General features: G+C 45.7%; 1 protein-coding gene across 5 annotated transcripts in view; it reads right to left on the reverse strand.

Annotated features, from left to right (window-relative positions):
- LOC115100050 (putative ferric-chelate reductase 1) overlaps window positions 1-27,531 on the reverse strand; it is a 59,513-nt gene that overhangs the window by 11,415 nt on the left and 20,567 nt on the right. For all 5 annotated transcript variants that reach the window (XM_029618217.1, XM_029618218.1, XM_029618216.1 and 2 more), the window contains 7 exons: window positions 19,520-19,614; window positions 17,852-17,999; window positions 16,058-16,240; window positions 14,245-14,343; window positions 5,943-6,090; window positions 4,206-4,319; window positions 2,685-2,800 (listed from right to left, as the gene is read on the reverse strand). In XM_029618217.1, coding sequence (XP_029474077.1) covers window positions 2,685-2,800; window positions 4,206-4,319; window positions 5,943-6,090; window positions 14,245-14,343; window positions 16,058-16,240; window positions 17,852-17,999; window positions 19,520-19,614 — 903 coding nt within the window. The remainder of the gene's footprint in view (window positions 1-2,684; window positions 2,801-4,205; window positions 4,320-5,942; window positions 6,091-14,244; window positions 14,344-16,057; window positions 16,241-17,851; window positions 18,000-19,519; window positions 19,615-27,531) is intronic.

A 27,531-nucleotide genomic window follows, 5' to 3' on the forward strand; every position in this document is an offset into this window, starting at 1 on the left:
TTTATGCCTCCGTTCCCAGGGAGTGGAATTCAGTACAGGAGTCGTCGTAGAGAGCCTGGGGTCAGCCTGCACCGTTCTGCAAGATGGTGCCCAGGAGGCAGGGATGAGGAAGAGGAGAAATCATGGACTTCTCAGGTACCACCGGGGGGACTCATATAGGGCCTTGCAGCTCCCTTTAAATGGTGGCCCCGGGAGCATCGCCAGGCATCTTAGCCAGGTGATGCTCCTGGGGGAAATTTACCTCTTTAGATGTAGCTAACTTCTCAGTAGTAGCAGTTTGTGAAGATTCATTTTTCCCACGCCAATGAGCTGTTTTGCAAGGGACCCAGCTTATTAGCATGGCTGCCCTGCACCTGATTTAAGGAGGAGGCATCAGCAGGCGCAAATTCTGCCTGTTATTTCCCCTTAGCCTGTGATTACGCTGTTTACCAACTCATCACAGCTTACTAAATAGGTCCCCCCTGATGTTAGTGTGTGATGATTTTAATTTCAAACACATCTATGAAGCATATCTGTCTCCACAAAAGCACAGAACTGTCAAATATTTAGCAGAGTAAAACAGGAAACGCAGCTCCGTTCCCTGGAGGCTTCAGCCTCTTTCGTGAAGATTCCTTGAAAGGATAAGTGTACGCTGAAGCAGGCACTCACATGATGCTACCTTCCAAAGGTTTTCCTGGATTTTTAATTATATTTTCCTGTACCTGAAAGTTAGCACTGTTGGAACATACGAACTGCCATACTGGGTCAGACCAAGGGTCCATCAACCCCAGCATCCTGTTTCCAACAGTGGCCAATCCAGGTCACAAGTACCTGGCAAGTACCCAAACATTAGATAAATCACAAGCTACTATTGCTTATTAATTACCGTAATAGCAATTTATGGATTTTTCCTCTAGGAACTTATCCAAACCTTTTTTAAACCCAGTTACACTAACTGCCATAACCACAACCTCTGGCAATGAATTCCAGAGCTTAACTATGCACTGAGTGAAAAAGTATTTTCTTCGATTTGTTTTAAATGAGATACTTCCTAACTTCATAGAGTGCCCCTGGTCCTTCTATTATCTGAGAGAGTAAATAACCGATTTAGATTAACTTGTTCATGTCCTTTCATTATTTTGTAGACCTCTATCATATCCCCCCTCAGCCATCTCTTCTCTAAACTGAAAAGCCTCAACTCCTTTAGCCTTTCTTCATAGGGCAGCCGTTCTGTGCCCCTTATCATTTTGATTGCCCTTCTCTGCACTTTCTCCAACACAGCTATAATTTTTTTGAGATACGGTGACCAGAACTGCACACAGTATAAGACATGCGGTCTCACCATGGAGCGATTCAGAAGTATTATGACATCCATCATTTTATTTTCTATTCACTTCTTAATAATTCCTAACATTGTTTGCTTTTTTGATCACCACAGCACACTGAGCCAACAATTTCAATGTATTATCCACTATGACGCCTAGATCTCTTTCCTGGGTGATAACTCCTAAGATAGAACCTAATATCATGTAACTACAGCAAGGGTTATTTTTCCCTATATGCATCATCTTGCACTTATCCACATTAAATTTCATCTGCCATTTCGATGCCCAATCTTCCAGTCTCGCAAGGTCCTCCTGCAATTTATCACAATCCGCTTGAGATTTAACTACTCTGCATAAGTTTGTGTCATCTGCAAATTTGATCACCTCACTCGTCGTATTCCTTTCCAGATTATTTATAAATATATTAAAAAGTACTGGTCCAAGTACAGATCCCTGAGGCACTCCACTGCCCACTCCCCTCCACTGAGAAAACTGACCATTTAATCCTACTCTCTGTTTCCTGTCTTTTAGCCAGTTTGCAATCCACAAAAGGACATCGCCTCCTATTCCGTGCCTTTTTAGTTTTCTTAGAAGCCTCTCATGAGGGACTTTGTCGAACGCCTTCTGAAAATCCAAATACACTACATCTACCGGTTCACCTTTGTCCACACGTTTATTCACCCCTTCAAAAAAAGTAGATTTGTGAAGCAATAGCGCACAGCCCACATTTCTCAAGACAAGTCACTAGATGGGCTGTTTTAATTTTAAAAATGGATTTCTGATATTATGCCCCAGTTTTTTTTTTGCTTTAATTGTACCCAGAAGTCTATTTTATCTTCTGATCTCTAGTGCCCCAGAATTTTGAAGGTCATTTTTAAAAGGCCTTGCCACAGGTTAAACAGTGCTTTACCCTCAAATGGCCTGCGGGTACCCTTACGGGCTGTATGACCCATATGTACCTAAGTTGACCCGGAGTGAGCGGAGGCATTCCCGGGGCAGAGCTTTACACTTTCACGTACACTTTTGGAAGTAACAGTGGATATAGCTGTACATGGCTAGCTCTGATGGGATAATTTTCAAAGCAACCTTACATGTGTCAAGTTTGCTTTGAAAACTGGTGTAATTCATGCACATATTTGCTGGGAAATTTATGCAACCTGTTACCAAATCCCTTTTGTGTATGACACTAGCAAACTAGATAACCTGCATGGGGAGATCTCATCCCACCCTTCTTTGAGCATACGGTGTGCTGTGACTGGCGAGCGATATCACACACATGAGAAGATCGCACCGAAAGCTGGAACATGATATTTTGGTCCAGTCCCTCTGAAGAATTGAACCATTCTCATCACTAACTTAAAAGCTTTTTCATTTGCTCACCTGAAACCAAACCTTCTCTCCAAACAGCTTTGAGTTAGGCCAGACAGGTTTGAAGAAACGAGCAACGAGAACTCCGATGCTAACTGTGGTCATCCAAGCAACAAACATCAATATGCCTAATAAAATAAATAAATAACCCAGTTACAGTCAAGCACAGGATGGTCGCATTAGCCCCACAGTAGTCTTCTGCAGCTGAGCCCCGCAGAAGGCACGACACGTTACAGGTGTAAAGACAGACCATATGTAAGCATATAGTCTTACTCTGCATCTAGCCCCTGGATTGTTAATCCCATGAAGCTCCATATTTAAAAGCCGTTAGCCAGCTAAATGAATATTTGGGCACTTATCCACCTAAATTCTAGCCGGCTTATAAGGTAAGCAGCTAGAATTTAGTTGGATAAGTTAGGGGCACTCCTGTGGGGTAACAGAGGAGTTATGAAAGCCGGCTAAGTAAACTAGCTAAATCTGACATTGAAAGCTAGCCGGATGATATAGCTGGTTAAGTCTAGTTGGGCAAAAGAACAATTAGCTGGCTGCAGGCCTGGACTTCCCAAACAGGCACACTAGGCCTGAGTCTAGGGCGGCAAAAGCCTGGTGGAACAGCAAGTCCACATTAGATTTGCAGTCTCCCAGCTGTGCTGAATCTCACTCATCAGAGAACAGCCTTCTGCTTCCTGCTGCAGCACTGGAGAGGAGGGGGTGAGGCTGGAAGAGGCAGAGCAAAGAAACTGCTCTACTCCCTGTTCCATCCCTCCTGGTCTCTACAGGGAACAGGAAAAGAAGGGCGAAGCCAGAGTAGACAGCAGGGAGCAAAGAAAAGCCACTCTGCTTCCTAATCCTGGGCCTGAGCCAGCCTGAGCCTTCTGCCTCACCATCAACCAAAGCACGCCTTCTTACATATCTTTTCCTGTATAACCTTAACGCTTACAGCAGCTGCATGCTAAGTAACAGTGCAACTTTAAATAGATTTGGCGTAGAGCACCAGCCGTTCAGCCCTTTCCAAATGCAGAATGTTTTCTGATGAAACTGGAGCAACTTTAAAGCCCCATCTCCACAATGCAGTACACATTTCAAATCACTATATATTTTCTTTATTAACTCTGGTCACAAAAGTAAACTCTGCTCAGAGATAATTTACTTAATGTTAGGAGTCTGTGAAGGTTTTAATAACTAATTGGACCAACTTAAGATCTAAAGAGTGTTGTGTGTCAGCTTTCAAAAAGGACACGGAGTCTCCTCTACAAAAGCCTGCAGGCTCGACTCTAACTTGTTCGCCATAGGAAGAGAATGGGATAAGAGCCTCAGTGACCTGGCCCTACATCGGGGCTCTCCAAAGCTCATCCACATTAAATTTAGACAATTCTTATATCTATTGGTCCAAATCAGCACCTGGGAAAAAAATAAAAATGTAATCATGTTTTCTCCAGGACCAATACAACCACTGGAAATTTGCACCATTACGCCCAGCGAACCTTCCCTATTCTGACAGCGACTTAGGAAAACACGAGGAGAAGAACTTGCCATGAACTTTTATAATCAGAGGAGAGCGGGATCCACCGATGTCTTCGGGGGAAGCTGTGATATCGAATTTCCTGCTGGTTATCAAGGGCTGGTGATTATGTCTGGAAAGCAGACCTAAAAAAATAAAATAATAAAAAGAAAGAGGAGGGGAACTTTAGCAGTGATGTCCAACTATACAAGGAATTCTCTATGAGAAGGCTGCATCCACGTGATGAGCAGAGAGACACGGAAAGGAAAACTTGGTCTACATTACCAAAGGAAATCTTAACTTCTACTACTACAGAATACAAACTGTGAAGACATGTAGGCTTTTGCTGGGTAATTTTCTGTTATGCCAAACTACTTAGTGCCCAATATACAATTTATTCATAGAAATATAAAACCATGACCGATAAATACATACCTCAAGATGCACCTAACTCCATCCATGTTCCCTTCCTCTACATTACTTCTGGCGTTACTTTCATCGCTTCCTTGCAGCTAGGCATCATCCTGTGCTTTCATGAATGCCACTATTATTTTTACCTTCACTACCTGCACTGAGAAGCTGTCCCCTGTTCTGGGAAGTAATATTTCCTTATGCTGCTCCTCAATCTACCCCCCTTTTCAACCCAATACCATGACGGTTGGTTCTACAGTTTCCTTTCAAGTACCTCAGAAGTAAGCATTTTGCAGTAGGAAAGTCCCTTTCCTACTGCAAAAAGGGGGTGAGGAGGGTAGTAGGAAAGTCCCTTTCCTACTACCCTCCTCACCCCCTTCTCTATAGTATGCATACATAGGCCCTTCAGTCTCACCTCATAGGGATTTGGGTACAGGCTACTGTTTGGAGCATTTTGGGAGCCCTCCTCTAAACACCTCCATTAGAGATCTGGCCTCCTGAACTGGACACAGAACTTCAGAGGTCGTTTCCCCAATGAGCGTCACACAGAGGGCCTGGCGCCTGATTTCAAGCCTGGCTCTCCCTCTACTCTCTTGCATTCTTCAGGCTCATTCTGTCTTTTAGTCTCCAAAATGCATTTATCAAATCCCTTATCCCACAATGAACAAGACTACAGCTTTACTGAATGTGCAGCCACCATGTGTGTTGAGGGCCATTTTCAGTCTCCCTGCCGTGCTCAGAGCCTCGCAGATACAAACTGCAAGCTCACTTTCAAAAGGGAAACGCCTTGAAAACGTGAACGGCGAGCGAAGCGTGGGATCAAAAGCAGGCAAGGAGATCTGAAAATAAAGTCCCTGCATGCACTTTCCGTGAAACTGTCCGCAGTCTCTCGCCCACATACAGAGGGTGGGGGAGGGGCAATGTCCAAAATGCAGATTTACACCTGCACCTGCGTAAAAACCTTTGAATATTGCCCCTACTATGCCTATTGTAATAGATACATGTAAAATATCTAACATTTGACCACCGAAGGCATTCCTGACCACAAGTGGTGGGGGGAAAGGGGAGAGTGGATCACGAGTGACCTAGCAGAGGATTTTGGGCTGTCTTTTTGATCCATGCTGCATATCTCTGGATTTAGTTTATTTGCATCTTCCGATGCTTAGCGAGAACAGCAGGCCTCATGGCAAAATCCTTCAAACTCTTTTAAAGGCTTTTTTTTTGTATCCCCTTCCCTGATTAACCATCTGTACAATTAATGCTATTATCTTAAGAGAAAAATCAAATGACTCCAAATTTTAAAACAAAATACCCACTAAACTCTGAATGGATTCTCTTTCAGAACAAGAGAACTTTACCATCATTGGATTCTCCGTCCGCGAGAAATATGTAGTAAGCAGCGTCAAGGTCAAACCGTCTTTTGTAAGCGGGGAGGCGAAGGTTTCTTCTGAAGGAGCACTGCATCACGCCATCAGCCAGTCTCCAGGCTAAATCCTGCAGCGCCGCCTGAGAAATAAATACAAGACGGGCTCAGCAGCATCCTCTAATGCCGACCATCCTGAAGGAGCTTCCATGTGTTTGCTTTAGAAATGGCGTTTAAAACAGGTCTTCTACATAAAGGTCTGTCACTCGGCTGTTCTCACGGTGCCTCTTTCCAGAACCATTAACTCAGTTATTGAACTGCAATGGTTATGTTTGCTGAAGTCTAAAGTGGAATCCATGTGCCAAAAGCACAGTTTTTAATGTGTCCATCCTCCCCTCTCCCCCCCCCCCTTGAGTACTAAGCCCAGACCGAGCTGCTGGCTCCATTTAACCCACGAGATGCAAACATACAAGCTGCAACCCGGACTGATCTCAGGGGATAAAGGTGTGCACATCTCAGAAGAATAAACAAATCAAAGAACTGGCACAAAAACATCACAGCAACTTTCTACACCAGCTAGCCCAGGCTTTGTACCAGCCTAGACCCCTGTCAAGTCCACAGAATGCTTGCAGAACCTTCGACGTATGATCTGGGTTTCCTGTTCTCGCAGCAGGTTAATTGCTTTCCAATCAGAAAGTGGCGACTGAGTGGACTGCTTTCTGACTGGAGGACACGGGCAGCAGCTGCTCTCTAACTGGCTGCCATTTCCAAATTTAGCTGGAAACAGAAGCAGCTGCTGCTCAGTACATTTTTCCGGGACAAATATTTCAGGTTGGTTTTTTGTTTTTTTTTTTGTAATAGGCACAGAAACCAGCAATACTGCACATGTCTTCTGGAAGGATTCAGTCTGGCTATAAAAATCTCCACCCAGAAGGGGTGGTAACCAGGCCTGGATTTATCAGTAGTCACACTGCAGAAATTACTTACCTGATAATTTTGTTTTCCTTAGTGCAGGCAGATGGACTCAGGACCAATGGGTATAGTGTGCTCCTGATAGCAGTTGGAGACAGAGTCAGATTTCAATCTGTCATCACCACCAGTACATATACCCCTGCAGGAAGCTCTGCTCTTCAGTGTTCTCTTTGAAAAGCAATTGTGGATATATGTGTGTCTGGATAATTTGATTAATTTTGATTAACATGATTAACGTGAACTGGTTTTTGTGGCTTATAGCTGGAGACCGCCAGTGCACTCAACCGACAAACGTCGACACCCGGTAACTATGGGTGTCTTAATTAGCAGAAAGTATGGCTTACCCGTGTTTGTCTTGCTCTCGGGGATTGTCACCCGAGGTTCAGTGTTTGGAAGCAGCCGTGGGCGGGATACTGAGTCCATCTGTTTACACTAAGGAAAACAAAATTATCAGGTAAGTAATTTCTCCATTTCCTAGTGGGTAGCAGATGGATTCAGAACCAATGGGATGTACAAAATCTACTTCCGAACTGGGTGGGAGGCTGTCCATGGCCCACTTAGTACTGCCCTTGCGAATGCTGTGTCCTGAGCCTGGACATCCAGGTGGTAGAACCTGGAGAAGGTGTGAATGGAGGACCATGTTGCCGCCCGAAAGATCTCAGCGGGTGACAGCATCCTAGTTTCCGCCCAGGACACTGCCTGGGCTCTAGTGGAATGGGCCTTGACTTGTGGAGGCGGAGGCTTGCCTGCCTCTACTTAGACCGCCTTGATTACTTCTTTGATCCAGTGGGCTATGGTTGCCCGCGAGGTCGCTTCCCCTTGTTTCTTCCTGCTGTGAAGGACGAATAGGTGATCCATCTTTCGTACGGATTCCGACCTTTCTAGGTATCTGACTAGGAGTCTGTCGATGTTAAGACGGCGAAGACGGCGAGATTCTTACGAGTCCTTGTGTTCGTCTGGAGATGGTAGCGAGATGGTTTGGTTTAGATGGAAGTGAGAAACCACTTTTGGGAGGGAGGAGGGGACCGTGCGTAGCTGTATGGATCCCAGTGTGAACCTGAGAAATGGTTCTCGGCAGGATAGTGCTTGAAGTTCAGAGATGCGACGGGCCGAACATATTGCCACTAGGAATGCCGTCTTCAAGGTTAGGAGTCGTAGGGACAGACCATGGATAGGTCTTAAGGAGGCTCCCGCTAGGAAGTCTAGTACTAGATTGAGGTTCCATAGTGATACCAGCCACTTTAGGTGTGGTCGAATCTGCTTGACCCCTCTCAGGAAGCGGGAGACATCCGGATGAGATGCTAGGCAGGTGCCTTCCACTTTGGCTCCAAAGCAGGCCAACGTGGCCACCTGAACCTTGATGGAGTTGAGGGACAACCCCTTCTGTAATCCGTCCTGCAGAAATTCCAGGATTGTGGGAATTTTGACTGTCCGCAGAAGGATGTCGCGGTCTTCGCACCAAGCTTAATAACCACCCTTGAGTATCCGCTCTTCTTCAGGCATGACCTCTCAATGGCCAGACCATAAGAGAGAATAGAGTTGGGTCTTCGTGGAGGATCGGGCCCTGCGAGAGCAGATCCCTGTGTGGAGGTAGAGGGAGGGGGCTCACAGTCACGAGTCTTCGCATGTCTGCATACCATGGCCTTCTTGGCCAGGCCAGGGCCACTAGAAGTACTAGCCCCCTGTGGTGTTCTATCTTGCGGATGATTCCACCCAGTAGTGGCCACGGGGGTGGGGGGGGAAGGCGTATATAGCAGGTCTTCCTGTGGCCAGGTCTGGACGAGGGCATCGATCCCTTGAGATTGTGGTTCTTGTCTGCGACTGAAGAAGTTGGAGACTTGGGCATTGGACCAGGTTGCCAGGAGATCCATGGCTGGGATTCCCCAGCGGTTTACTATCAACTGGAAGGCTGTGGTCGACAGCATCCATTCCCCTGGGTCTAGACTTTCTCTGCTGAGGTAATCCGCAGTGATGATGTCCTTTCCCGCAATGTGGGCGGCTGATATCCTTTGTAGGTTTGCTTCCGCCCACGCCATTAGGGGATCTATTTCCAGGGACACTTGTTGGCTTCTGGTTTCTCCCTGGCAGTTGATGTAGGCAACTGTCGTGGCGTTGTCTGACATGACTGACAGATTCGCCTCGAAGTCTGTGACTGAACCGTAAGCAGGCTAGTCTGACTGCCCAGGTTTCCAGTCAGTTGATGTTCCATCCCGACTCTTCCTTGTCCCATTGCCCCTGGGCAGTCAGTTCCTGGCAGTGGGCTCCCCACCCTCATAGACTCGCGACCGTGGTGAGCAAGGTCCAGGTCGGTGGGGACAGCCTTACTCCCTTGCTCAGATGGTCTTCTTGTAGATACAATTGGAGCTGGTTCTGCACAAAGTAGTCCTGGGACATCGGGTTCCACCGTGACAGTAAGGAGCGCTGTAGCGGTCGCATGTGAGCTCTTGCCCATGGGACCTCTTCCAGGGTTGATGTTATAAGGCTGAGGACTTGAAGGTAGTCCCATACTGTGGGGCGAAGACTTGTTAGCAGGTTTCGCAATTGGTTTGTCAGTTTTCTTCTCCTTGTAGGAGGAAGAATTACCTTGTCTTGTCTGGTGTCGAACCGGACTCCCAGATATTCTAGAAACTGGGAGGGATGTAGACAGCTCTTATTTGTGTTGACAACCCACCTGAGGTTCTCCAGTAGAGCCTCGACTCTGGTGGTCGCCTGATAACTTTCCTCTGGAGATTTTGCCCTGATCAGCCAATCGTCCAGATATTGGTGACCGAGGATTCCCTCTTTCCTCAGTGTCGCTGCTACTACCACCATAATTTTGGTGAACGTCCGAGGGGCTGTGGCGAGCCCGAAGCGTAGCGCCCGGAACTGGTAGTGGTGGTCCAGGATCGCGAAGCGTTAGAAGTGCTGATGCTCGTGATGGACTGGGATATGCAGGTATGCTTCTGACAGGTCCAGAGATGTAAGGAATTCTCTCAGCTGTATCGTCTTTATGACCAAGTGCAGGGTTTCCATGCAGAAGTGTGGTACCCTCAGGTAGCGGTTGACCGACTTGAGGTCCAAGATGGGGCGGAACGTTCCCTTTTTCTTGGGGACGATAAAATAGATGGAATAGTGCCTAGTATTTTGTTGTTGCATGGGCACCGGTGTTATGGCCTTTAGGGCGAGCAATTTGGCCAGTGTGGTTTCCACTGCTGTCCTCTTGGAGGGTACATGGCAAGGAGATTTCACGAACTTGTCCGGAGGGATGTTGTGGAAGTCCAGATAGTATCCCTCTTGAATGATGGTTAGGACACACTTATCCACTGTTATCTCGACCCATCTTTGGTAGAATAGGGCAAGCCTGCCCCCTATGGCTTCTTCCTGTGGATGGGTCAGCTGATTCTCATTGTGGGGTGTGGCTGGGGCCTGTGCCAGGGCCGGCTCCCCTCTTGTTGTGTTTGTTCCGAAAGGACTGGCCCTGCCTGCGGGGCAAGGGGCTTGATATTTATTCTTGTAGGGTCTGAAACACTGTGATCCTCTGCCCTTAGGTAATCGGGGAGAGGGGTGTTGGCTTTTTTTGTTCTTGTCCTCCGGTAGCCGAGGTACTGGGGATTTGCCCCATTTGTCGGCTAACTTCTCCAGTTCACTTCTAAAGGAGAGCTCCTATAAAGGGCATTCTCGTGAGTTTCGTCTTGGAAGTCGCGTCAGCTGACCAACTTCGGAGCCATAGTTGCCTTCTGGCTGCCACTACGGATGACATGCCCCTGGCTGAGGTGCGTACCAGGTCAGAGATCGCATCCGTGAGGAAGGATACCGCTGGTTCTAGTGCTTTGACAAGCGTGGCGGCATTCCTGGTCATGGATAAGCAGGCGCATGTTACCACGCCACAGCAGGCAGCAATCTGTAGTGACATAGCTGAAACGTCAAATGACTATTTAAGGATGGATTCCAGACGTCTGTCCTGGGCATCCTTGAGTGCCGCTCCTCCCTCAACTGGGATGGTAGTGTGCTTTGGGACCGCGCAGGCCATGGTGTCCACTTTGGGAAACGCCAGGAGATCTTTGGCTGAGGGTTCCAGTGGGTAGAGGGCTTCTAGGGCCCATCTGCCTTTGAAACTGACCTCCAGGGCTTCCCATTCCAGGTCAATCAGCTGTTGTACGGCTAGTAGCAGAGGGAAATGGCAGGAGGCCTGACGGAGTCTCTCTAGGAGAGGGTTCGTCTTCGGTTCCCCTGTGACACCAGTGCCCGGGATGGCGAGCTCCTTCAAGCTGTGAGCCACAAGGTCTGATAGCTCGTCTTTGGAGAAAAAACGCGGCATGGTTCGGTAAGGTTCAGTTCCTGGAGGGATTTCCCCTTCTTCCAGAGATTCTTGATCCTCATCAGAGGTGTTCGTGTCCCCGGACACGGCTTCTGGCTTCTAAAGGAGGGCTTCTGGCCAGTAGACGTGCCTCTACCAGCTTCTGGCCGATAGAGGCACGTCTCGGGGGGGCCTAGAGGGCCCTGGGAGGTTAGGGTCCTCTGGAGGAGGCTGTGGTTGTGTCATCTGTGGCACCAGTTGCATGTGGGCGAAGGTGTGAAGACTTAAAGAATTCTACCCAGAAAAAGGATCCTGGGTCTAAATTGAAAGCCGCTGCGTCCCCAGGGAGCCCCGATTGGGGGAGGCTGGCGCTGGGGGTGGAGAGGTCCGGTGTACTATCGGTGGATCCAGATTCCTGTACTGGCTAGGGAGGGCCTTGACCTGGTTCTCTCAGAGCCTCCTCGCACTGTCGGCACAGGGTCGTGGCCTCTTCATGCTGTGCAGTTCTTATGTGGCAGGCTGGGCAGAGGGCTTGTGCTTTGACCTTCTTGGCTGGTGGTGCCATGGTTTGTGTGCATAGGGTAGCAGAAAGCCCCGTATACTGCGCGTGCCGGGAGGCTTAGTTATGCGTGCCGGGTGCGCGTATATCGAGATGAGCGTTCACAAAGATACGTGTGCCGCTGTGCGCACAGACTGAGCTTATACGCCCAGCACTGTTGAGTGTGTGGCTGTGCGCCCGGCCCCCTCGTGCGTGTCGCTGTGTGCACGGCACTTATGCACACGCCGATATGTGCACAAGTAAGATGTACGCCCAGCTCGTCTCTGTGCACATGGCTCAGTTAAGCGGACAGGACAGCGATCAAGGAGAAATGGCGTCGGCGACCACACGAGCAATATGGCGACTACCTCGAAGTGTCTCCACGTGGGAGGGCCCTCGTATCGGATCAGGGTCTAGCCCGGATGGGGCTGATCAACCCGATCGCACAGACGCCAACTGGCAATTTGTGTGGCTTTCTGAACCTCGGAGACCGGAAACTTTTAGAAAGTTTTCTACCTTACCTTGTCTCGGCGTTTCCCGTTCTCATTCCGGGCGGTCTCCAGCTGCGGGGGGAGAGGGAAGAGTACCTTCACCGTCACGCTCAGTGTTGCACCCGCTGCCTCTCAGCCGCTCCCGTTGCCGGGGTTAAGTCCACGCCGTGAACCTGCTGCCAGACCGAGGCCTACCTCTGAGGGATCACAGAAATCACCTCAGGAATTCTCGACTGGGGGAGGGACCCATAGGTATCACCGCAGAAGTGTGGGGCTCATCTGTAGAGGTAAGATTTCTTCTTGTTTGAAATTTTCTTTGGTTTGAATACTCTAACGCTGTGCAAGCGTTGCTCGTGTGGTCGCCGACGCCATTTCTCCTTGATCGCTGTTTTTTCTCCTTGATCGCGTTTTTTCTCCAAAGACGAGCTATCAGACCTTGTGGCTCACAGCTTGAAGGAGCTCGCCATCCCGGGCACTGGTGTCACAGGGGAACCGAAGACGAACCCTCTCCTAGAGAGACTCCGTCAGGCCTCCTGCCATTTCCCTCTGCTGCAAGCCGTACAACAGCTATGGAGACTGAGAAATACTGAAGAGCAGAGCTTCCTGCAGGGGTATATGTACTGATGGTGCTGCAAGCCGAACTGCTATGGAGACTGAGAAATACTGAAGAGCAGAGCTTCCTGCAGGGGTATATGTACTGATGGTGACGTCAGATTGAAATCTGACTCTGTCTCCAACTGCTATCAGGAGCACACTATACCCATTGTTCCTGAGTACATCTGCTAAAGCTAGGAAATAGGCCTGTGCCTAGGGCAGCAGCTGCTGAAGATTTGCCTTCCAGCTGTACACAATCTCACTCAGCCGAGAATACCCCTCTGCTTCCTGATCCAGCACCTCCCCTCCCAGGCATATTGGTGCTGGTGTGTGTGCACCAAACTGAGAGGTTAGAGAGGGGGAGCAGGACCAGAGCACAGTAGAGATACCTTCCCTCCTCTCCTTCCCCATCCTCCACCCACTGCAATTCCAGTTCTCTCCCCCTTGATCTTAGATTCTATCCCCCAGATCCTGGAACCCATCCCATTCCCTCTCCCAATCCCAGAACTTCCATCCCTCTCCCTCTTATCTCAGATTCCTGATTTCCCCTTTTCCTCTACCTTCCACATTTCCCATCCTCTCCCCCTCTCCCCCCCCCCCATTACCAGTTCTCTTTCCTTCCCATCCCCAGTCCTTTCACCTTCTCTTTACCCCATTCCTATTCCTCCTCCTTTCTCCCCCACCCATCCCTTGTCCTCTCCTCCTCTTTTGCCCATCCCCGAGATCTCATCCCTAGATCCCTTTTCTCACCCAATATAAAAATAAAATTATGCAAACACAAGAAAGGTTTGAAAATTACTTTGTTTTTATAATATGAAAGCTGGAATGTTTGCCAGTGTGTTTCAGACTTACACACCCTGCTCCCTGCTATCTGACCATGCCTAGGGGTAGCAACCTCTCTGCCGGTAACTGCAGCTGAATTGCACAAAAAGGATGCAAAAATAACCGACTGAGCCAATCTAATGAGGAAGCAGTACACCAGTCACAGCCAGGTCATATTTCCACAAAGAGGATCATAACCCAAGACCTGTCTGAAGAGTCAAGAGGATATTCCCTCCGCCAGATACCACCTCCCTGGATCTTCCTGTCCCTTCTTCTCTGAGACGTTGTGAGTCAAAAAAATAAACTGCCTAACAAGACAATAAAAGTCATCACCTACAACTTTCCTTCTGACCTTTATTTCCATGTATCCAAGTGGACTAACAAAGCAACCTCACTACTTAGATCAGTAAGCCAAGAAAATACAAGTTAGACGTCACAAGCAGCCAATTCTGACGTTTACATGTGAACAGCGATTCCCAAGGGATAATTCAGAGAAGAGCGCCAACATCAAAGCCAGCTAGGTACATCAAGGCATGGCATGAAACGAAGGGCTGCTCATGCTTGCAACCCCTACGGAGGAATGGAAAAGGATCTTTAACTGTACCTCCGAGTCCAGCTCAGGATAACTGCGCCCAGCCAGGAACGCAGGTGTGATCCGAATACGCTGATCTTCTGCCACACACAAATACGCATCATCGTCACCCTGCAATAAACCCGCAACAGATCAAGGATCTTGCTCACTTAGGCATAAAAGTTGGAAATGGCAGCTTCCCTAACATCCTGAAAAATGCAGCTCAGAGTCTGTTGTAATTTAAAGGTTTGGAGAGAAATTAACTACTGGTATATGCTTACATATGGTTTGTTTGCTCAGCAAAAGTCAGTTTTACAGACTACTTTGAAATATGTCAGCATAAGTATTAAGTCCAATGTCTCTCTTTAGCCCCATGCATTGGTATAGTAGCTCATATTAAATCACTGCAGCATTAAATGGAGAAAAGTAAGTATGTGCAGAATTTCACCAGAACACCAAAGAATGGTGAGTCCTGCAACATTTAACTCCAGCTAGTCAAGAAAAGGCTTTCCATTTCTGTTTTCTACTATCAAATAAAGTCCATTTTCAAAATGCATATTGCTGGCACATCACTATTTTTAAATTCTTGGTACCACCACCTCTGCAACTTCCCAGAAGCCCGGGTGCAACTACGTTAGCCACAGATTACCTTCCCACTGACTGTAGGTGACAGGTCCATATGAGCAATGGTATCACAGGGCCAATCAGATCCAGTTCTACAAGACGCTGCATTAAACATGGCTACTCCTAGGGCTCCATGGGAATTTTAGGGAAGTCAGTTACAAACTTCACACCATTTCTTTACGATACAACTAACGGAGCTGTGCAGTGCTGCTTGCATGTCTGGAATTCTGTACATAGCACACACGGTGGAACTTTCTTACAATGAACCACAGTAAACACCTGTCTAGCATGAATTTACATTTTTTTTTTCCATTACACATTTCTTGGAGAAACTTGTGTGATTTTACACATCTATTTACATAAAGCACAGCCAAAACTTCTAGAGTTTGTGCAGACCAATGGCAGGCAACAGAGAATTCTAAAATTAAAATTTGTTTTAGCAAGAGCTTTTAGGGACATTTACATTTATGCTTTTAATGTTATGTATATATAACATTTTTTGGCGTGCATGTATCACATGTTAATTGTGTGTCAATAGACATCAACTTGAATCAATTCAATAATGGCAGAATTTTAAGAAAATTCAGCCCAGGGAAGAACTTTCAATGCTAAGACACAAGAGCTGGTTCGGTCAAAGCGTAACTAGAGTGGAATCTCAGCCCCTCGCTGGAGAGAGAAATCGTGGAGCTGTTGGATTTTGGTCTCTGTTTCACTGCTGCCCGACAGTAAGAAAAAACACCACTCCACAACAGTAAGAGAGTGGTATTTCATCCACCTAACCTGGGTTCACCCGAGCAGCTTTTAACAGTTGTCTCTTCTACAGGTTTCTGCCGTGGAGTCTTTCACGGCAGTGCCTGTCAACGAGGAGGGCTGTGCCTTCCTTACAATGAAGTTCCATACATCAAGGACACCACAGGGGGTCGTAGCCTTCATAAGAATCGCAGCAGGCCAAGGCCACGAGGCGAGCAATAGCAGCCGAAGGAAAGGGATGTTTTACTGCCGCGGTGGTTCATGTGCACTATAAATACCTGACCTCAACGAAAGCTCAAACCTGTTTTATCTTGCCTCTGTATCCCTTCCCCAGAACGCTCACATTCCCTTCTTCTGTTCGGCCATGCCATTTTGGCCTCTTGTCAGTCAGTCAAGAAGTGAAGCTGCCAACTGGCTCAAGTCAGCTCTGCGATATCGTGGAGCAAAGGCTTCAGCCCTTGAAAATACTCACCATCCACTGGTCGTGTGAGAATGCAAAGGCCACGTATCCCTCCCCGGGACCGCTCATTTCGGCCAGCACAGAGTGCTCCTCCCGCGTGAAGGACAGAAAGAAACAGCGGGCATCGGTCTCAGGGTCGCAGCTCAGGGGGCTCCGCACGCAGAACCTGGTGCTCCCGCAGCCTGTGGCATTGAACTAGACGAGTAAACAGAAAGCAAAGACCACTGAAGCAGCCCACTATGGCCAGCCATGGGATACTGCCCCCATTAAACCAAAGAAAGGGCTTTTCTGTACCAACACAGAATTTAACTTTTTTTTTTCCCCAATTCTGAACCCATAAATTACTGATCCTAAATTAGAAGGCACTGTTATTGTGGGGTTAGAAATGAAAGAGTTTAGCTGCAAATTAAAGCTTTAAAGAATACTCAAATAAATGGCCTGTAATTCTGGAGGTATAACGAGGTCTTGTTTCACGTGTCTCATTAGCATGGCGATGGACCATGCCCACAGAGCAGTTTCTAATCACGGTCTTCTCTGTCCGCTACAGCCTTTCATTAGGTGAAAGCTAACCCCTCACTAAGAGCTGGGTTGCACTGGAATGAAGAAGTCCTTCCCCAGCTGGCACACAATTTACAGCTAGAAAACTATGGGGCCTGCTTTCCAAAATATGTTCTTAATAAGTAGGTCCCCCTGACATTAATGGAGCCTCTTAAAAATGTGCATTAGTGCTTTTAGGGAACTTGGCCCCTATGGCTGAATTCCCAAACACAGCAGTTAATGTCTGCATTGAAGTTGACTGTCCAAGGTATTCCTGTACCTTTGCCATTTCCTCTTGAGAAATGGATACCAAAAAACACGATTCAAAATTCGAAAGAGGGGTTCTGAAACAAAAACACACAACACCCAATGCTAAGGAATCTGCAGAGTATATCTGGAAAATCCTTGTACCCAGAATTTTCCAGACTGTATCCACCGGCAGGTGGCTTCCAGAAAGGCTCCAACAGAGAATTAGTAAAAGCTGCACAGTCCATGTGTCAGCCAATGAAACCAGCAGCCGTAAGTCACAGGTGGGAGGGGGAACCAGTGAATTAAGGGTTTTCTACCTCTCTCATATATGGGAAAACGCTCACTACGGAGGGTGCTTAATGGAAATTATTTTCTGTCTTTTGCTGTTTGTCATTAGCTTAAGAAGCCAGCGAATGCAGCTAAATGCACAGAGTTTGGTTCAACGATGTAGGGGCAGTAAAAAATCTCGCTTCACTACCTGGAAAGATGAACCTTGCACCCATAGATAACACGCACAGCTCTACCTCCGATATACAGGCACAGTCTGTGGGGACGAGAACTCCTCTTACTCACTGTTAAGGGATTCCTCATACGGGATGCTTTCTTCATTTTATTTTATTTTATTTTTTTAGTTGGGGGGGGGGGGAGGGGAAGTCCTGAAGTCAAATAAAAAAAAAATACATTTTTTCCCCAAAAGGTTTCCTTCACTCTACATTAGTGCAAAATATCTATTGAAAATAATGGCAGAGGAGTTCCTGGGGCATCCAAAAGACTTCTCCCAGTCAAATATTCACCCACGGGCCCGAGGCAGCGGACGGGAGGAATTCTGTCTCCATCGACATCAAACACCACCCAGCACAGCAGGTCTGTGGCGGCCAGAGAGAGACCCAGTGCAGTAACCCTGGCAGCCTCCCACTGAAGGTTTAAAAAGAACTCGAGAAAGTGCCAGAAAAGGTTTTCTTTTTCCACACGCACCACCCCAGTCCTGGAAACCAAGTGCAGAAGGGACGCAGCACTTACCCGTTTGGTGAGGTGGGAAGCTGGCGAAGACGTGGAGGGGGATCTGGCTGTGGGTGAATGCGTTGTTAGCGGAGGAGCGCCGGGTTGGGACACGATGGGTCCTGGAATCTTTACGGAGAAGGTTTTATATTTTTCAACAACAGTGACTCTGAAAAACAGCCCTCAATGTTTCAGCAGACTTTTCACCACCCATGCTTGGCATTCATGCTGAACATGATGGCATAAGCATTTGTTCTGACATTGCAGAGGGGGGGATACATTTTCAAGGGAGTTTACCCGCAGAACGCGGTACCCCCCCTCCCCAAAACTGCCTCAGGTGCACAGTGGGGAAAGCAAGTGCACTGCCAACAGCGCATACGTACGAACTTTTCCCCATGGGGAAAATGGATAGCACCGGGGGAGCAGGGCAGGCTGCTGGACGTGCATACAGTGAACCTGAAATCCCTCCCCCCCATACACACACACTTCTGCGCCTGCCTCCCCACGGCGCTGGCCAGACAACGATTTTAAAAGGCAAAAATCCGCAGCATGCTCTCCGCTTGCCGTCTTGGGTTTTCTGCCTTCATCTGTTTCAGCCTGTACGCTAAGCCCTTCCCCTTAGTTAACGTGCGCTTACAGGCCAAAACGTGCCAAAGCAAAGAAAGAAAAAGGATATGCGTGGCGAGCACCAGCAACAGAACTGAGGTTTATTTCACAGCAAAGGGTTGGGTTTGGTAGTACAGACTGGCTGCAAAAAGAAAGCAGGGCGAATGGACAGTACAGGGACGCAGAGTTACTGCTCAGACCGAATCCTATCACAGCCATGTACTCGCAGGCTGACAGAAAGAACTTTCCAGAACTCAAACAGGTCCCAAGGAACGCTTGCCAAGTCCAAGGAAGACGACACTGTGCTCCTCTAACATACTCTGATGGCAAAGAATGGATAATTTGCTAGTCTGAGATTCTATTTATTAGACCCCACACAAGAATTACCAGAAAATCTTGCTGTGCTTTTTGTGATTTTTTAGCTCCATTCCTCAGGGCTGCATTCCAGCTACTTAAAAAAAAAAAGTGTGCTTCTCTCCCAATCCCCTTTCCTCACACCTAGGGGACAACGACATCCTACAAACCTGTTCCCCTACTGATACTTAAAATATGCCCAAGGAAACTCCTTAAGAGTTTGCAGCCTGATTGGATCTGAAATGGCTGAGGGGCAAGCATACAACAGTTGGCAAACAGACAGCAGCAGGGGTTGAAACCTTGGCATTTGGCTCTGCTGCTCACAAGTTTCAAACCCATGCTAATTCAACCCTTTCTGTGTCCAAAGATGATGTGTGAGAGATCAAACAAACTACAGGCCCTAGTGCACAACTTCCCAAATCAGTCGGGTTTTCAGGATCTCCACAATGCGTAAACTGAGTCTCCATGATATGCAAATTTATTCCATGCATATTCATTGGGGATATCCTGAAAACCCAACTGGCTGTGGGGTCCCCAGGAAAGGTTTGGGATGCCCTGCCCTAGTGGTTCTCAAAAGCTCCTGTGTGTTGTATCCGTCTGAGAAATTCTTATGTTAGGCCAAATAAAGTCCATCTCGACATGAATCATTTTCTCCATCATCAATGCACCTCCTAGGTCTCTGCACTAACAGTCTTAGGTTTTCAACATTATCTGGCTTGTTTTACTTACAGAAACTGAACATGCTTTGGTGCACTGCTGGACGCATGCCAATAAGCCTCCACCTCTGTCTTCCTTGACTTGCTTGTATGGCTGACTGCTGAATCCTGAAATAAAACAGACACTTATTACCTACTGGAACAGTGCTTAGAGCTTTCAATTTGCTTGCAATTTCTCCGCAATGACTGAAGCACAGCGCAGTCCGAACAGAAAACTCAGAGTGCAAAACCAAACACTAGAAGCTATCTAGATACAGCGCCCAGAAGCTCTATTCACACACAGTAAATCCACCGGGAGACCTGACTTGGAGCATTTAGGAACTGAATGAAATGGCTTTTGTGTATTTAGCTTAATTTTGTCAACCAAAGCAGGTAAAAAATAAAAAAGTCACTTCTAGCTCTCTTTGGAGAATAAGCTTCCTTGCAGATTGTATCCCAGGGAAAACCTGCACCACAAGTATGGCAGTGGAAGAGCTGAAATCAAGCACATCCACTTCCTTCTGCTCAGCACGTCGATTTTCCAGCACAGAGTCTTGCCCGCTCTTGCCATTTTTTGGAAATTTCAATGTGCTGGACCCAAACAACCAGGTGAGAAGGACTTCCAGTCTTCCGCTCTAACAACCAATGGGAAATGAGCGCCTGGAAGGGACCTTCCTTGACCTAACAGCTTCAAGGCATTTTCTTTGGACCTGCACAGTGGCTCCGTGGCAGCAGAGGACCTGCACTGAATTCTTGGGCTAGCCAAGGATGCTATGGAGGCAGCTTTTACCTCCCCTGGGGGAAGGGAGGCTCTGTCTTTGCACAAGGGCGACATCTAGTGACTGGACTTGGGGCTCCCAGGAGCAGAGCTAATTAATGTTGAAAGGCACCTTTCCCCCAACCAATTTTATTTTGGGGGGCAGGGGTCTCATATGGTGCTCTCGCCTAGCTTTATGGAGGTTCCCCTCTAACTTCGATGTCATGCCAGTGCATTCTGTATATAGGCCTTAGGCCTGAGCTATGTATTTCCTGATTCTGCTGGCAACATATTTCACAACCATGTGCTTTGGCAAGCTCAATACCGGAAGAAGGCAACACCCCAGAGACGGTACCTGATTGGACTATAAAGTTACGTTCATAATTGGATATTAGAAGAAGATAATACACCCAGGATGCGCATCAATGTATTTCTATTGGACAATGCAAAAAGTTTAAAAACTCCAGCCGAAGAGCTCCGCATCTGAGAAGCAAGCTGAATGTCCTTTACTACTGACCTGCGTCTCCAGAGAAACAACGACTTCCTCTTTCCTTGTTCCTCTTTCTATATTGTCTTTGTCTTCCTATCAATAAATTTGCCTTTTAGATCAAAAAGCTGTCTGAAGTTACTTTCCCGAATTCCCGCCGGGAAAACATATTGGTGGAGAATGCGGGCATCGCGGACAAGCATTCCTTCAGGAATATCTCATCGCCAGCATCAAAGAAAGTGAGGGTGCCGTCGTTCGGGAGTGGGACCCACCCTGAAGCATCCAGAATCTACTTTGAGATTTTTGAGACCTGAAGCACTTCAGAAACCACTAAGGAAGCATTTGAGGAAGTAAGTCTTACTCTCAAAGAAAAGAAAAAAAAACTGTTCAGTAACTTTTATTATCTCCTAGACCTTGGCGCGCACTGCTGTCTGGCAAATCTTGTACAGTACCAATCAATTAGCCCAAGTTGAATACTGCGACATACCACCTGGGGCTCCGGGCTTTTGCCGGGATACGTGCCGAGACGGAGTAGAAACTAGTCAGGTGGATCCCGAAGCGGGATTACGTGCCGCAGAAAAAAGAAGCCTTCAGATCAAGTATTCCACGGAATACGTACGTGGAGCTGTCTGGAAAGGTAAGTCAAAACTTGTCTTATACGAGTGAGTCATAGGTTTTTCCGTTAGTGTACTAATAAGTTCGAAAACAGTTGGCAGACTTGACGCTGCCTTCTGGCCCTATCCCGGTTGTTTCGGCGGTAACGCACTGGAGCCCAAGTAATTTAGTAGGAACCGGTAACCAGTCGAACGGAACGAAAAGGAGTAGATAGGTCTTTAGTTAGATAGTTAGATAGTTAGATAGTTAGATAGTTAGATAATTAGATAGTTGTCTGCAGGCTGTCTCTCCCTGCCCCGCTGTGAATACCTTCGCGTTTGAAGAAGTACAGCACACCGGAAGCGTGAATTCACGGTACGGTGAAAACTACAATTAAGGTAAGGTTGAACCACTCTTTCTCATAAGAGAGTGGCTACACGAAATTTATTATTAATAATTGTGTCGTAGTCTGGTCTGCAATATTGAGAGATCCCAAGATGGTAGGAGAGGTTAGTGAGTCATGTCCCCTGAACAAAGTCATTGCCCTGCTTAAACCCAATGAGAAGTTGATTCGTAAATACCATTCTAAGTGGGTAGCGTGGGCAGAGAAGGATGCTTTCCTTGCTTGGCCAGCAGGAGGCTCCTTTGACACGCCCTTGCTCGTACAGCTTATGACATTTCTGGAAAACAAGTATCGTAAATCTAATGGGCAAGACGTAAGAACCCTGGCAAACCATGTCCAAATTCATAGTTGGTTTGTCATGACAAAGGCCTTTTTAGAAAAAGAGGAAGAAATTAGTAAGGAATTCACATCACCGCCTCCTTATAGTACTACTGACACTGTCTTCAGATGTCTAGTGCAGAGTACAGGACCCCCCCCACCTTTAGAGAAGGCGATGGCTGCAGTAGGATACTTCCATTTGATTCCTACAGCACCTTCTGAGGAGAAACCACACCCTGATTGGCCAACACCACAACGTCGTCTGCCAAGTGGGCAGTGTTTTCAGTGTGGCCAGTATGGCCATTATAGTAGGGATTGCCATTATCGGCCTAACAACAGATTTTCATTCCCAAGAGGGAATATTAGAGGCAGATATGCTGCAAGGGGACCAAGTAGACCTCCGCCTAATGATAGGCCTCCACCACAATTTGACCCCAATAATTGGAGGAGTAGTGGGAGTCAGAGTAAATACGCCCCTTCATTACCACGACACCAGGCTTTAATAGCCAACATACATGTCCCCAGATAACGTGAGTTCACACATATCAGAGAAGGTATCAGCGTATGTTGGACCTTACATTGCCACCTTAGTGAAGCTTGGACAGGACACAGTGTGAACTTAATATGAAATACAGTTTTGAATAGAACCACATTTAGTACGACCATCCTTTAGGATGATCTCCTTATTCTGAGCCTTATTTTTATAGCTATTGCTTGCATTACTGCAATATTCATTTCAGGACAAAGAAACTAAGATAAGAATTTGCTTACCTAGGATGTTTGTGTACATAGAGACTAGTAAATCCTTGCCAGCCTTCCCGATGTCTGTCATGTAAGCCGGAGTGATACGCGTAGCATACAGGAACCTCCGGTATATAAAATCCAAAATTAAATAGATATGTCTCTACAGACTTTGGCTGACTAATTACGTGCTTCCCTGTCTTCTGTAATAGGGACAGCAGCCATGCACTGGGATCAGTTGCATGTGGTCAGTTTTTATCAGATTGAAGAACTTTTGTAATGCCATCACAGACGTTTAACGCCCTAGAATTAATGGGTTTGTGGACAGATATAACGGGTTGCTAGGCTTTCCATGTTAATGTATTTACTGGTCTTATTGTTCAAGTTATTAAGATTTATTTGTGTTATCATTTGCAGGTATATCTTTCGTATAAGCATTTTTAGTATAAGTTAATTTTTCAATGGTACCGTATAGTTTTAAGTTTTAAGTGTAAGTTCCTCTTTTCAATGTGAATGCATTTTTATTAAGGTGATCACCCAGCGCATGCGATATCTTCCTCTTACAACATGTTATTTCCTTTTTGCTCTAAACTGTACGTTTGTGGTAAAAGAGGGATCAAGGGGGGGAGCGAGATACATCTCCCACCAATTTAAATCCCCTTTGCTCTCAACTTTACATACTGATCCTTTATTACGTTACTGACTTCACATTCCTTTAATACTGAACTGGAGTACTGACAAGAACATATACTAGTGTTAAAATTTAGAATCTGAGCTGCTGAATTATGATTCTGAGAAGAGAATTATGAGTTTGACAAGACATTTTAGCTAAAGAGTTAAACTGTATCTTAACAGAAAAAAAGGGGAAGTTGTCTGTGTAGCAAACCTGCAGAGTACAGCTTATCTGTTCTGCCAGCACTGGCTGTGCTGCGAACGGAAGAAAAAAAAACGGAAGAATTAAAATGTAGCATATTTAAGTATTAATTATTTGATATTTGAGTTCTAATTATTCTAATTATTTGGTATGACACATTGACCATAAGCTCAGAACATTATTGATTAAATTTATTATTGGTTGGAAATCTATATGTACAATATTTGCTAATTTGATATTTCAATTGTATGCTAGTATTTACTTTTCAGGTCTTCAAGGACTTCTACCTTTTGGACAGAATTCTGAACTTTTATTTTTCATACACATTTTTGATTTTTGATCTACTCTTTTTGATACATTTTTGATACGAATTTTGAGCTCAAATTATATGTTATCTGTTGTTTGTCCTATGTGATGAAGACAAGGAATGTATATTTGTTGGATGGATGAGTATGTGTCAGTCTAGTGTAACATACGTTCAATGTCATGTCTGAAATACGTGTTATTTGTGGTTTAGCTTACCACAGATGACTTTTTTAAAATGCTTAATTTGCTTTTATGCTACTTTACCATATTAGGTATCTGAAACCATTAAAGAAGCACATATCCTCATTAGGCCGTGATGAATGAAAAGCTGTTACACCTTACTGAAAGCTTGAAAATGACATTTATGGGACTTACTCCATTCTTCCCATCCCTTCTATGGAAGTCTCGGCCTTAACACAGAATTCATCTTTCACTCATCATTGAACTTTACTACTCTTGCTTGATTATATTTCGCCTTTATGTTGTTGCACTCTACATTAATGCAGTTCTCATGATTGTGTGAATCTTATTGCCCTGATCAGATTAGATCCATTCCCAATTATTGTCATCTCCTTAACTGTTATGCATTACACCACAATATGCTTTGTCAAATGTCATTGATAATTGATTGCCATATACTCCAAGCCCATATGCCATTCTGCAAATGCCATGATTTGGATATCTACATACATCTACATACACCTACATGTTACACACCACATTAATTTAAAATACTAAAGTTTTGCTGCTATTCCCAGTTCTCTCATATCCATTATATGGTTAATTAAAATGATCATTCATCCCTAGGTCCCATAGATAACTGGTTTGACTTACCATCTATTATTGCTTTCCACGTTATATTCATCTCCAGTTGCTACACTCTACCCTTCCTAGTCCAGACTTGTTCAGATGTCTGTGAGCCAGTGACAGACCGGCGCAATGTGCTGCGGCATGGTTTGTCAGTTCAGCCTTCACACCGTTCTTGGGCAGCTCATGTGAATAGGCTGTGCAGACAGATATGTCCTCTTCAATTCGAGTACATTTAGTAAGTTTAAAGGTTTAATGTAGTCCCAAATGTTTATATAGTTATTCTTGGTAATTGAAGACAGAATTATGACATTCATTTGATTCCCCAATTCTTAAACACCACACAGTTAGAGTTTGTAGATACCATCCCATTGGTTACAGAGATTTCTTATCCCTCATCCATATGGATGTCTCCTTCGACATCCTACTCCTAATTTAGATTTGAAGCATTTGTTTATATTCCCATAATGCTCAAATGCATGGTAGGCTAAGACATAAGCAATAGTACTCCCAAGCATGGTTTTGCTTCTATTAATTAATTCTAACTATTGCTTCTGCTATGCCGAAAGTGCCAGGATTCAATATTATGGTAAATTCTACATCTGAAGTACACTCTCAAGTCACCGCAGTTAGACAACATCCGATGATGAGCATGATTGAATCTCCTTCTGAAGCTAATGAGTGAGATTTTCTAAAGGATAAGGTTGTATTTTCACAGAATTTGGTTTAATTGACGGGAAACACAGTTTAAAGTGGCTTACATTTCTAAGTGAGTTTGCAATGGTTAATTGTGAGAATGAATGAAGTTTGTTATTTTAATGGCCTGAGATATCATCTGCGAAGACGACAGGAAGCCTTTCATTTAACAGCAGCAATGTTACCTCCTCAGGCTGTTATGCTTAACGATGACGGGTAAGCACCAGGTAGCAAATCATTAGGATTGCGTACCATGGGCAACCTAAGACAGTGGCATTAACCCTGAGTAGAATGATGGATTATTGCTTCAACCATTCTAACCATTCATTGACAATCAATAATCAATCATTAAGTGGATTAATTGATTTATATGCTGCTAATAGGAGCACACTACAGAATCTTGGATCAACTGGAAGAAGGCCAGAACAATACCTGAATGAAGAATGAATGTGAGATTGAATGACAATAAAACAAAGTACAAAATGAGAATGCATGAACAATTGTGATTGTGATTGTGGATGTGAGTTATATTAAAGAATGATTCAACGCCATAAAGAATATGGAAGCCATTTTTAACAGTACAAAAAGGTGGGTCATACTAAATTGATGCTATGACCATTTCAATCCAGGAAATACAATCTCAGCCTTTCATTGGTGAATCGTTTCCCAACGATTCAAGGGGGGAATGTATATAGGCCTTAGGCCTGAGCTATGTATTTCCTGATTCTGCTGGCAACATATTTCACAACCATGTGCTTTGGCAAGCTCAATACCGGAAGAAGGCAACACCCCAGAGACGGTACCTGATTGGACTATAAAGTTACGTTCATAATTGGATATTAGAAGAAGATAATACACCCAGGATGCGCATCAATGCATTTCTATTGGACAATGCAAAAAGTTTAAAAACTCCAGCCGAAGAGCTCCGCATCTGAGAAGCAAGCTGAATGTCCTTTACTACTGACCTGCGTCTCCAGAGAAACAACGACTTCCTCTTTCCTTGTTCCTCTTTCTATATTGTCTTTGTCTTCCTATCAATAAATTTGCCTTTTAGATCAAAAAGCTGTCTGAAGTTACTTTCCCGAATTCCCGCCGGGAAAACAATTCTCACAGCTTGTTGCCAAAGGGAGCAGGCAGAAAACAACAAGAATACCCTGGAAGGCATTCTGGTGCATGGCCCCGGGCTAATTATCACTGCAATGATTTGGCTGCGTTGGGAAGGGACAGAAAATAAGGGGAACCCTTCTGCAAATAAAGGCTGGTAAGACTGTAGCCCAACAGAGGTCAATTCTGATTCAGCTGGAAGCCCAGAGGAGGAAAAAAAACTACCGGTGGAAAAATGTAAAAAATTGGCATCTCATAGTGGAGCAATCTATCAGCTTTTGTACCAGCAGATCTTTGTGGTTGGAGCTTGGCTGCAGTGATTCATGGACTATGCAAGAAACACTGGACTTTTCTGAAAACTACAAAGCTGTATTTTACAAAAGATTTTCTTTACATTAGCTTATGACGCAGAAGAAGGAGAGAATCTTCAGAAAGAAAACTTTGCAGGCACTGCTGCATTTCTCAGGTGAACTCAAAGCCAAAATCCAGCACTTTGATCAGCATTTACCCTTCGTGCTGGGAGCAGGCACCCATTTGTGAGAGAGCTGTGCCATCCATGCCAAGCAATGGCTCAACAAGAGAAACCTTCAGGATCTCTCCAACCACCACTTACAACCTACAGCATGAGATTATTCATTTGTCTGGTCTTTGAATCTAGTTTTGCACTGCTTGGCTCGGGGATAGTGCTCATGCAATCTCTGGGGTAACCCTCGCTCTTTTCTGCCCACTTCCTTCGGCAACAAACAACATCAAAGTTAGAGGAACCTTCATGAAGCAAGGCAGAGGCCCGCTAGCCCCCTGTCCCCAAAATTAAAAGTGGCTGGGGAGAGCTACTTTTCAACATTCTTTAGTTTTATAAAAGTTTGCAATTTCTGAAAGCAGGGAATATAAAGCAAAGCCCCTTTACAACTTTACTCACAGCATAGCGTCATTTGGTGTCAATCACATGCGTTGTTACA

The sequence above is a fragment of the Rhinatrema bivittatum genome, chromosome 10, assembly GCF_901001135.1.
Source record: "Rhinatrema bivittatum chromosome 10, aRhiBiv1.1, whole genome shotgun sequence".
Lineage (NCBI taxonomy): Eukaryota > Metazoa > Chordata > Amphibia > Gymnophiona > Rhinatrematidae > Rhinatrema > Rhinatrema bivittatum.